The 12,371-nt window shown below is 49.8% G+C and overlaps 1 protein-coding gene across 4 annotated transcripts in view; it reads right to left on the reverse strand.

Annotated features, from left to right (window-relative positions):
• LOC129823542 (rho GTPase-activating protein 29-like) overlaps nucleotides 1-12,371 on the reverse strand; it is a 75,301-nt gene that overhangs the window by 17,851 nt on the left and 45,079 nt on the right. For all 4 annotated transcript variants that reach the window (XM_055882341.1, XM_055882340.1, XM_055882344.1 and 1 more), the window contains 5 exons: nucleotides 9,696-9,776; nucleotides 8,842-8,997; nucleotides 2,877-3,014; nucleotides 2,431-2,603; nucleotides 266-426 (listed from right to left, as the gene is read on the reverse strand). In XM_055882341.1, the coding sequence (XP_055738316.1) occupies nucleotides 266-426; nucleotides 2,431-2,603; nucleotides 2,877-3,014; nucleotides 8,842-8,997; nucleotides 9,696-9,776 (709 nt within the window). The remainder of the gene's footprint in view (nucleotides 1-265; nucleotides 427-2,430; nucleotides 2,604-2,876; nucleotides 3,015-8,841; nucleotides 8,998-9,695; nucleotides 9,777-12,371) is intronic.

The following is a 12,371-nucleotide window of genomic DNA, read 5'->3' on the forward strand; positions in this document are numbered from 1 at the left end:
GACAAAATGAACACTTATGTGAGAATGCTGTTCATTAACTACAGCTTAGTGGTCAACACCATAGTGCCCTCAAAGCTCATCAATAAGGTAAGGACCCTGGGACTAAACACCTCCCTCGGCAACTGGATCCTGGACTTCCTGACGGGCCGCCCCCCAGGTGGTAAGAGTAGGCAACAACACGTCTGCCACGCTGATCCTAAACACTGTCCTACTGTACCTTGTACGCATGTCTGACCGTGTACTTGAAATGTCTGTCTGACTCTACCTTGTATGTCTGTGGTGCTGTTGGACCTCTTCCCTGGTCGCGACCCCAGGGGACTGTCCACCTCGTCGCCACTCAGGACGTCATCGGAGGTCAGGGAGACCTGGGACAAGTTACCATGGGAACTGGTGCTGCCCAGCGAACGCTTGCTGAACAAAGCAAACCTGGACGGGGGAGACAGAGACACAGTCAATAGTTTTGAATACTAACTCAAGCTAAACTCACATTTTTGAGACAATCCCATGATTGAGGACTTCCCTGGTTTACATGCTGGCAGCAGTAACACGGGATGAGGACTTCCCTGGTTTACATGCTGGCAGCAGTAACACGGGATGAGGACTTCCCTGGTTTACATGCTGGCAGCAGTAACACGGGATGAGGACTACCCTGGTTTACATGCTGGCAGCAGTAACACGGGGATGAGGACTACCCTGGTTTACATGCTGGCAGCAGTAACACGGGATGAGGACTTCCCTGGTTTACATGCTGGCAGCAGTAACACGGGGATGAGGACTACCCTGGTTTACATGCTGGCAGCAGTAACACGGGATGAGGACTACCCTGGTTTACATGCTGACAGCAGTAACACGGGGATGAGGACTTCCCTGGTTTACATGCTGGCAGCAGTAACACGGGGATGAGGACTACCCTGGTTTACATGCTGGCAGCAGTAACACGGGATGAGGACTACCCTGGTTTACATGCTGGCAGCAGTAACAACACGGGGATGAGACTCGCCGCGCCTCACCCCGACTCGCCGCGCCTCACCGCGCCTCACCCCGACGCGCCTCACCCCGACTCGCCGCGCCTCACCCCGACTCGCCGCGCCTCACCCCGACTCGCCGCGCCTCACCCCGACTCGCCGCGCCTCACCCCGCCGCGCCTCACCCCGACTCGCCGCGCCCCGACTCGCCGCGCCCCGACTCGCTATCCTCTTTCTGAGCAGTCAGCAGATTTATAAAGTGGAGGTTACAGTACAGAAGATAGAAGTATACAAGCGAAAGCTCCACCGTCAAACTAAAAGCATGTTGGTTAGTCTCTAAAAAACACCTTAACATTATTACTTATTATCAAAACTGAAAACAAAACTAACAATGCTTTTGGTTGGTTGTTCCAAAATGGAGGCCAAATGACTGTTTGCTTGTATTATTCAACACTCCATGGACTGCCATCTTGCCGTGCAGGAGGAGCTTGTGAGTTCCAAAGATCCTGAGAGATATTAGTCTGTCTGACACCTACCTCATCCTTCCTGAGTGGTTTCTGCCAGGCTAGAGAGATATGAGACTATTCTAGATGGAAGTACGTAAGGATAGGCCTCTATAATATAGTGCACTACTATTGGCAGGGCGTGGCAGTGGGCGTGGCCAATGGCTCAGTCCCGACCAAACATTTTAGAGGCCCTCTGGGTCGCAGACACAAAATGTTGCTGTTTTAAAAGAAAAAGTTCTGAAATTCTACACCTTTTGCATTAGGGTTGAGAGAAAATGTGCCGTTTTAAAGCTAATTTCCTGGATTTCAACACCTTTTGCCACGGCTAACGCCATGTTCTTATGCTTTCTGAGTGACTCAAACATTGCCAAAAAAATCCCCACGCCATGACAAAAATATTCCTTAATTCATCATTTTTATTACATTTTTTAAATTTGAGATTCTCCCTGACGGTCTAGCTTTTATTTTGGTGATTGATATATTTATAAATTAGATCATATTTGAGATCTATCTCACCAGTATCTTCTCTACATACTTTATATCTGATTTTATGTTTACACTGAAAACCTTTTGCCATCCCAATAATTAGTCTTCGGCGGGCCGCACAATACTTTTCTACGCAGAAAAAAAATCCTGTATGGGCTCTGGTCTAAAGTAGTGCACTATATAGGGAATAGGGTGCCCACGGACTCTGGTCTAAAGTAGTGCACTATATAGGGAATAGGGTGCCCACGGACTCTGGTCTAAAGTAGTGCACTATATAGGGAATAGGGTGCCCACGGACTCTGGTCTAAAGTAGTGCACTATATAGGGAATAGGGTGCCATAGGACTCTGGTCTAAAGTAGTGCACTATATAGGGAATAGGGTGCCATAGGGCTCTGGTCAAAAGTAGTGCACTATATAGGGAATAGGGTGCCAGTTGGGTGACAGTCTATATAAGGAAGTGTTATTGACTTACCGTCCATCAATGGAGAAGGACTCCATGTGTATCTGATCTTTGGGTAGATTTCGGACAAACTCGGCGTATCTCTGTCCAGGCTCGTACATCTTAGCCTTCTCACATAGGGCCTGGTAGTGGACGGGGAGAGACACGGTCTGGGCCTGCTGCAGCTGGAACCAGTTGACTGTCACCTGGAGGGAGGGGGGGGGGGGGATATACAGTTAGAGAGAGCGAAGAGAAAGTCAATAAGTCACCCAAACTCTGGTGCTATACTCATGTTGTGTACGGTCCCCGATCCCTCAATAACTATATCCTGTGGCCAACTGTGTAACTCTGTGTTGTTGTTTGTGTCGCACTGCTTTGCTTTACCTTGGCCAGGTCTCAGTTGTAAATGAGAACTTGTTCTCAACTAGACTACCTGGTTAAATAAAGGTTAAAATAAATAAAAATAATTTAAAACTCACAGCTTTGAGTGTGAGGTCACACTGAGCCAGCAGTTCTCTGATCTGAGTGAGGATGTATGTCTTGGTGCTGGCCAGCTCTGCCCTCCTGACTTCTGCATCAGCTACACACGATCTGTACTGGTCCCTCGCATCCTCAGCCTGAGAGACAAGGAGAGAGGAATAACACGATCTGTACTGGTCCCTCACATCCTCAGCCTGAGAGACAAGGAGAGAGGAGAGGAATAACACGATCTGTACTGGTCCCTCGCATCCTCAGCCTGAGAGACAAGGAGAGAGGAATAACACGATCTGTACTGGTCCCTCACATCCTCAGCCTGAGAGACAAGGAGAGAGGAGAGGAATAACACGATCTGTACTGGTCCCTCGCTTCCTCAGCCTGAGAGACAAGGAGAGAGGAGAGGAATAACACGATCTGTACTGGTCCCTCGCATCCTCAGCCTGAGAGACAAGGAGAGAAGAGAGGAATAACACGATCTGTACTGGTCCCTCACATCCTCAGCCTGAGAGACAAGGAGAGAGGAATAACACGATCTGTACTGGTCCCTCGCATTCTCAGCCTGAGAGACAAGGAGAGAGGAGAGGAATAACACGATCTGTACTGGTCCCTCACATCCTCAGCCGGAGAGACAAGGAGAGAGGAGAGGAATAACACGATCTGTACTGGTCCCTCGCATCCTCCGCCTGAGAGACAAGGAGAGAGGAGAGGAATAACACGATCTGTACTGGTCCCTCGCATCCTCAGCCTGAGAGACAAGGAGAGAGGAGAGGAATAACACGATCTGTACTGGTCCCTCACATCCTCCGCCTGAGAGACAAGGAGAGAGGAGAGGAATAACACGATCTGTACTGGTCCCTCACATCCTCAGCCTGAGAGACAAGGAGAGAGGAGAGGAATAACACGATCTGTACTGGTCCCTCGCATCCTCAGCCTGAGAGACAAGGAGACAGGGAGAGGAATAACACGATATGTACTGGTCCCTCACATCCTCAGCCTGAGAGACAAGGAGACAGGGAGAGGAATAACACGATATGTACTGGTCCCTCGCATCCTCAGCCTGAGAGACAAGGAGAGAGGAGAGGAATAACACGATCTGTACTGGTCCCTCACATCCTCCGCCTGAGAGACAAGGAGACAGGAGAGGAATAACACGATCTGTACTGGCCCCTCGCATCCTCAGCCTGAGAGACAAGGAGAGAGGAGAGGAATAACACGATCTGTACTGGTCCCTCGCATCCTCAGCCTGAGAGACAAGGAGAGAGGAGAGGAATAACACGATCTGTACTGGTCCCTCGCATCCTCAGCCTGAGAGACAAGGAGAGGAATAACACGATCTGTACTGGTCCCTCGCATCCTCAGCCTGAGAGACAAGGAGAGAGGAGAGGAATAACACGATCTGTACTGGTCCCTCGCATCCTCAGCCTGAGAGACAAGGAGAGGAATAACACGATCTGTACTGGTCCCTCGCATCCTCCGCCTGAGAGACAGGGAGAGGAATAACACGATCTGTACTGGTCCCTCGCATCCTCCGCCTGAGAGACAAGGAGACAGGGAGAGGAATAACACGATCTGTACTGGTCCCTCGCATCCTCAGCCTGAGAGACAAGGAGACAGGGAGAGGAATAACACGATATGTACTGGTCCCTCGCTTCCTCAGCCTGAGAGACAAGGAGAGAGGAGAGGAATAACACGATCTGTACTGGTCCCTCACATCCTCAGCCTGAGAGACAAGGAGAGAGGAGAGGAATAACACGATCTGTACTGGTCCCTCACATCCTCCGCCTGAGAGACAAGGAGAGAGGAATAACACGATCTGTACTGGTCCCTCGCATCCTCAGCCTGAGGGACAAGGAGAGAGGAGAGGAATAACACGATCTGTACTGGTCCCTCGCATCCTCAGCCTGAGAGACAAGGAGAGGAATAACACGATCTGTACTGGTCCCTCACATCCTCAGCCTGAGAGACAAGGAGAGAGGAGAGGAATAACACGATCTGTACTGGTCCCTCGCATCCTCAGCCTGAGAGACAAGGAGAGAGGAGAGGAATAACACGATCTGTACTGGTCCCTCACATCCTCAGCCTGAGAGACAAGGAGAGAGGAATAACACGATCTGTACTGGTCCCTCGCATCCTCAGCCTGAGGGACAAGGAGACAGGGAGAGGAATAACACGATCTGTACTGGTCCCTCGCATCCTCCGCCTGAGAGACAAGGAGACAGGGAGAGGAATAACACGATCTGTACTGGTCCCTCGCATCCTCCGCCTGAGAGACAAGGAGACAGGGAGAGGAATAACACGATCTGTACTGGTCCCTCGCATCCTCAGCCTGAGAGACAAGGAGACAGGGAGAGGAATAACACGATATGTACTGGTCCCTCGCTTCCTCAGCCTGAGAGACAAGGAGAGAGGAGAGGAATAACACGATCTGTACTGGTCCCTCACATCCTCCGCCTGAGAGACAAGGAGAGAGGAATAACACGATCTGTACTGGTCCCTCGCATCCTCCGCCTGAGAGACAAGGATAGAGGAGAGGAATAACACGATCTGTACTGGTCCCTCGCATCCTCCGCCTGAGAGACAAGGAGAGAGGAGAGGAATAACACGATCTGTACTGGTCCCTCACATCCTCAGCCTGAGAGACAAGGAGAGGAATAACACGATCTGTACTGGTCCCTCGCATCCTCAGCCTGAGAGACAAGGAGAGAGGAGAGGAATAACACGATCTGTACTGGTCCCTCACATCCTCCGCCTGAGAGACAAGGAGAGAGGAATAACACGCTCTGTACTGGTCCCTCGCATCCTCAGCCTGAGAGACAAGGAGAGAGGAATAACACGATCTGTACTGGTCCCTCACATCCTCAGCCTGAGAGACAAGGAGAGAGGAGAGGAATAACACGATCTGTACTGGTCCCTCACATCCTCAGCCTGAGAGACAAGAAGAGAGGAATAACACGATCTGTACTGGTCCCTCGCATCCTCAGCCTGAGAGACAAGGAGAGAGGAATAACACGATCTGTACTGGTCCCTCGCATCCTCAGCCTGAGAGACAAGGAGAGAGGAGAGGAATAACACGATCTGTACTGGTCCCTCACATCCTCCGCCTGAGAGACAAGGAGAGAGGAGAGGAATAACACGATCTGTACTGGTCCCTCACATCCTCAGCCTGAGAGACAAGGAGAGAGGAATAACACGATCTGTACTGGTCCCTCGCATCCTCAGCCTGAGAGACAAGGAGAGAGGAATAACACGATCTGTACTGGTCCCTCACATCCTCAGCCTGAGAGACAAGGAGAGAGGAGAGGAATAACACGATCTGTACTGGTCCCTCGCATCCTCAGCCTGAGAGACAAGGAGAGAGGAGAGGAATAACACGATCTGTACTGGTCCCTCGCATCCTCAGCCTGAGAGACAAGGAGAGAGGAGAGGAATAACACGATCTGTACTGGTCCCTCACATCCTCAGCCTGAGAGACAAGGAGAGAGGAGAGGAATAACACGATCTGTACTGGTCCCTCACATCCTCAGCCTGAGAGACAAGGATAGAGGAGAGGAATAACACGATCTGTACTGGTCCCTCACATCCTCAGCCTGAGAGACAAGGAGAGAGGAATAACACGATCTGTACTGGTCCCTCACATCCTCAGCCTGAGAGACAAGGATAGAGGAGAGGAATAACACGATCTGTACTGGTCCCTCGCATCCTCAGCCTGAGAGACAAGGAGAGAGGAATAACACGATATGTACTGGTCCCTCGCATCCTCCGCCTGAGAGACGAGGAGAGGAATAACACGATCTGTACTGTTCCCTCACATCCTCAGCCTGAGAGACAAGGAGAGAGGAGAGGAATAACACGATCTGTACTGGTCCCTCACATCCTCAGCCTGAGAGACAAGGAGAGGAATAACACGATCTGTACTGTTCCCTCGCATCCTCAGCCTGAGAGACAAGGAGAGGAATAACACGATCTGTACTGTTCCCTCGCATCCTCAGCCTGAGAGACAAGGAGAGGAATAACACGATCTGTACTGTTCCCTCACATCCTCAGCCTGAGAGACAAGGAGAGGAATAACACGATCTGTACTGTTCCCTCACATCCTCAGCCTGAGAGACAAGGAGAGAGGAGAGGAATAACACGATCTGTACTGGTCCCTCACATCCTCAGCCTGAGAGACAAGGAGAGAGGAATAACACGATCTGTACTGGTCCCTCGCATCCTCAGCCTGAGAGACAAGGAGAGAGGAATAACACGATCTGTACTGGTCCCTCACATCCTCAGCCTGAGAGACAAGGAGAGAGGAGAGGAATAACACGATCTGTACTGGTCCCTCGCATCCTCCGCCTGAGAGACAAGGAGAGAGGAGAGGAATAACACGATCTGTACTGGTCCCTCGCATCCTCAGCCTGAGAGACAAGGAGAGAGGAATAACACGATCTGTACTGGTCCCTCGCATCCTCCGCCTGAGAGACAAGGAGAGAGGAGAGGAATAACACGATCTGTACTGGTCCCTCGCATCCTCAGCCTGAGAGACAAGGAGAGAGGAGAGGAATAACACGATCTGTACTGGTCCCTCACATCTTCCGCCTGAGAGACAAGGAGAGGAATAACACGATCTGTACTGGTCCCTCGCATCCTCAGCCTGAGAGACAAGGAGAGAGGAATAACACGATCTGTACTGGTCCCTCACATCCTCAGCCTGAGAGACGAGGAGAGAGGAGAGGAATAACACGATCTGTACTGGTCCCTCGCATCCTCAGCCTGAGAGACAAGGAGAGAGGAGAGGAATAACACGATCTGTACTGGTCCCTCGCTTCCTCAGCCTGAGAGACAAGGAGAGAGGAGAGGAATAACACGATCTGTACTGGTCCCTCACATCCTCAGCCTGAGAGACAAGGAGAGAGGAATAACACGATCTGTACTGGTCCCTCACATCTTCAGCCTGAGAGACAAGGAGAGAGGAGAGGAATAACACGATCTGTACTGGTCCCTCGCATCCTCAGCCTGAGAGACAAGGAGAGAGGAGAGGAATAACACGATCTGTACTGGTCCCTCGCATCCTCCGCCTGAGAGACAAGGAGAGAGGAATAACACGATCTGTACTGGTCCCTCACATCCTCAGCCTGAGAGACAAGGAGAGAGGAATAACACGATCTGTACTGGTCCCTCACATCTTCAGCCTGAGAGACAAGGAGAGAGGAGAGGAATAACACGATCTGTACTGGTCCCTCGCATCCTCAGCCTGAGAGACAAGGAGAGAGGAGAGGAATAACACGATCTGTACTGGTCCCTCGCATCCTCAGCCTGAGAGACAAGGAGAGAGGAGAGGAATAACACGATCTGTACTGGTCCCTCACATCCTCAGCCTGAGAGACAAGGAGAGAGGAATAACACGATCTGTACTGGTCCCTCACATCCTCAGCCTGAGAGACAAGGAGAGAGGAATAACACGATCTGTACTGGTCCCTCACATCCTCAGCCTGAGAGACAAGGAGAGAGGAGAGGAATAACACGATCTGTACTGGTCCCTCACATCCTCAGCCTGAGAGACAAGGAGAGAGGAATAACACGATCTGTACTGGTCCCTCGCATCCTCCGCCTGAGAGACAAGGAGAGAGGAGAGGAATAACACGATCTGTACTGGTCCCTCACATCCTCAGCCTGAGAGACAAGGAGAGAGGAATAACACGATCTGTACTGGTCCCTCACATCCTCAGCCTGAGAGACAGGGACGAGAGACAACACAGAAGGGGGTGGTGGGTCACCTCAAGGTTAGAGAAGCAGAAACTGGAGGGTTGTCGGTCCCAATCACAGGGCTGACTGGGGGGGGGGGTATAGCAGAAGTGACCTGACAAATGGGTCAGATTCACCTACTGTTGCTGGGCCCTTGATCAAGGAAGTTAACATAACAGATGTTCTAATTGGACAATAAAGCATAGCCTATTGACTACAGTTAAATGGAAATAATCAGACCTTCTGTAGAGCCTCTTCCTCCAGTTTCCTCCTCTTGTCCAGCTGTCTGGGCTGTTCCTCCTGGGAGCGGCTGGCTGACGACTGGGCCTTCTGGTACTCGTCTGTCTTCTGGGTCTGGGTCCACTGGGCCTTACGCAGCGCCGCCTCAGACTCTTGCTGCACGGGAGAGGGGAGATACACACAGGTGAGTGAAGTAACACACACACACACACAGGTGAGTAACACACACACACACACACACACACACACACACACACACACACACACACACACACACACAGGTGAGTAACAAACACACACACACACACACACAGGTGAGTAAAGTAACACACACACACAGGTGAGTAAAGTAACACACACACACACACAGGTGAGTAAAGTAACACACACACACACACAGGTGAGTAAAGTAACACACACACACAGGTGAGTAAAGTAACACACACACACACACAGACAGGTGAGTGAAGTAACACACACACACACACACACAGGTGAGTAAAGTAACACACACACACAGGTGAGTAAAGTAACACACACACACACACACACAGACAGGTGAGTGAAGTAACACACACACACACAGGTGAGTAAAGTAACACACACACACACACACACAGGTGAGTAAAGTAACACACACACACAGGTGAGTAAAGTAACACACACACACACACAGACAGGTGAGTGAAGTAACACACACACAGGTGAGTGAAGTAACACACACACACACACACACACACAGGTGAGTAAAGTAACACACACACACACACAGGTGAGTAAAGTAACACACACACACACACAGGTGAGTAAAGTAACACACACACACACAGGTGAGTGAAGTAACACACACACACCATTTTCTTCTGTTCTCTCTGCCACTGCTCGTTGAGGTCTTTCCTCAGTTTGTCCAGCTCAGTCTTTCTGGACAACAGCGGCTACAGGAAGCACAGAGGAACAAAATACAGGTTGGGTACATTGCACTTTTCCCCAAAATTATTTTAAACCCAAATTAAAAATGTTGTCTTGTCAGAGGTCAGATCACCGTTGATCGCTACAAGGTTTGTTCGCGTCAGTCCTACCTGTACTAGTGTGTTATAGAGCGTCAGTCCTACCTGTATTAGTGTGTTACAGAGCATCAGTCCTACCTGTACTAGTGTGTTACAGAGCGTCAGTCCTACCTGTACTAGTGTGTTACAGAGCATCAGTCCTACCTGTACTAGTGTGTTATAGAGCGTCAGTCCTACCTGTACTAGTGTGTTATAGAGCGTCAGTCCTACCTGTATTAGTGTGTTACAGAGCATCAGTCCTACCTGTACTAGTGTGTTATAGAGCGTCAGCCCTACCTGTACTAGTGTGTTATAGAGCGTCAGTCCTACCTGTATTAGTGTGTTATAGAGCGTCAGCCCTACCTGTACTAGTGTGTTATAGAGCGTCAGTCCTACCTGTATTAGTGTGTTATAGAGCGTCAGCCCTACCTGTACTAGTGTGTTATAGAGCGTCAGTCCTACCTGTACTAGTGTGTTATAGAGCGTCAGCCCTACCTGTACTAGTGTGTTATAGAGCGTCAGTCCTACCTGTATTAGTGTGTTATAGAGCGTCAGCCCTACCTGTACTAGTGTGTTATAGAGCGTCAGTCCTACCTGTACTAGTGTGTTACAGAGCATCAGTCCTACCTGTACTAGTGTGTTACAGAGCATCAGTCCTACCTGTATTAGTGTGTTACAGAGCATCAGTCCTACCTGTATTAGTGTGTTACAGAGCGTCAGTCCTACCTGTATTAGTGTGTTACAGAGCGTCAGTCCTACCTGTACTAGTGTGTTATAGAGCGTCAGTCCTACCTGTACTAGTGTGTTATAGAGCGTCAGTCCTACCTGTACTAGTGTGTTACAGAGCATCAGTCCTACCTGTACTAGTGTGTTACAGAGCGTCAGTCCTACCTGTACTAGTGTGTTACACAGCGTCCGTCCTACCCGTACTAGTGTGTTACAGAGCATCAGTCCTACCTGTACTAGTGTGTTATAGAGCGTCAGTCCTACCTGTACTAGTGTGTTATAGAGCGTCAGTCCAACCTGTACTAGTGTGTTACAGAGCATCAGTCCTACCTGTATTAGTGTGTTACAGAGCGTCAGTCCTACCTGTACTAGTGTGTTATAGAGCGTCAGTCCTACCTGTACTAGTGTGTTATAGAGCGTCAGTCCTACCTGTACTAGTGTGTTACACAGCGTCAGTCCTACCTGTACTAGTGTGTTACACAGCGTCAGTCCTACCTGTACTAGTGTGTTATAGCGTCCGTCCTACCTGTACTAGTGTGTTACAGAGCGTCAGTCCTACCCGTAATAGTGTGTTACAGAGCGTCAGTACTACCTGTACTAGTGTGTTATAGAGCGTCAGTCCTACCTGTACTAGTGTGTTATAGCGTCCGTCCTACCTGTATTAGTGTGTTATAGAGCGTCAGTCCTACCTGTACTAGTGTGTTATAGAGCGTCAGTCCTACCTGTATTAGTGTGTTACAGAGCGTCAGTCCAACCTGTACTAGTGTGTTACAGAGCGTCAGTCCTACCTGTACTAGTGTGTTACAGAGCGTCAGCCCTACCTGTACTAGTGTGTTACACAGCGTCAGTCCTACCTGTACTAGTGTGTTACAGAGCGTCAGTCCTACCTGTACCAGTGTGTTACAGAGCATCAGTCCTACCTGTATTAGTGTGTTACAGAGCGTCAGTCCTACCTGTACTAGTGTGTTATAGAGCGTCAGTCCTACCTGTACTAGTGTGTTATAGAGCGTCAGTCCTACCTGTACTAGTGTGTTACACAGCGTCAGTCCTACCTGTACTAGTGTGTTACAGAGCGTCAGTCCTACCTGTACTAGTGTGTTACAGAGCGTCAGTCCTACCTGTACTAGTGTGTTATAGAGCGTCAGTCCTACCTGTATTAGTGTGTTACAGAGCATCAGTCCTACCTGTACTAGTGTGTTATAGAGCGTCAGTCCTACCTGTACTAGTGTGTTACAGAGCGTCAGTCCTACCTGTACTAGTGTGTTACAGAGCGTCAGTCCTACCTGTATTAGTGTGTTACACAGCGTCAGTCCTACCTGTACTAGTGTGTTACAGAGCGTCAATCCTACCTGTATTAGTGTGTTACAGAGCGTCAGTCCTACCTGTATTAGTGTGTTATAGAGCGTCAGCCCTACCTGTACTAGTGTGTTATAGAGCGTCAGTCCTACCTGTACTAGTGTGTTACAGAGCGTCAGTCCTACCTGTACTAGTGTGTTATAGAGCGTCAGTCCTACCTGTACTAGTGTGTTATAGAGCGTCAGTCCTACCTGTATTAGTGTGTTATAGAGCGTCAGCCCTACCTGTACTAGTGTGTTATAGAGCGTCAGTCCTACCTGTACTAGTGTGTTACAGAGCGTCAGTCCTACCTGTACTAGTGTGTTACAGAGCGTCAGTCCTACCTGTATTAGTGTGTTACAGAGCATCAGTCCTACCTGTACTAGTGTGTTACAGAGCGTCAGTCCTACCTGTACTAGTGTG

The sequence above is a fragment of the Salvelinus fontinalis genome, chromosome 26 (genome assembly GCF_029448725.1).
Source record: "Salvelinus fontinalis isolate EN_2023a chromosome 26, ASM2944872v1, whole genome shotgun sequence".
Taxonomy (NCBI): Eukaryota; Metazoa; Chordata; class Actinopteri; order Salmoniformes; family Salmonidae; genus Salvelinus; species Salvelinus fontinalis.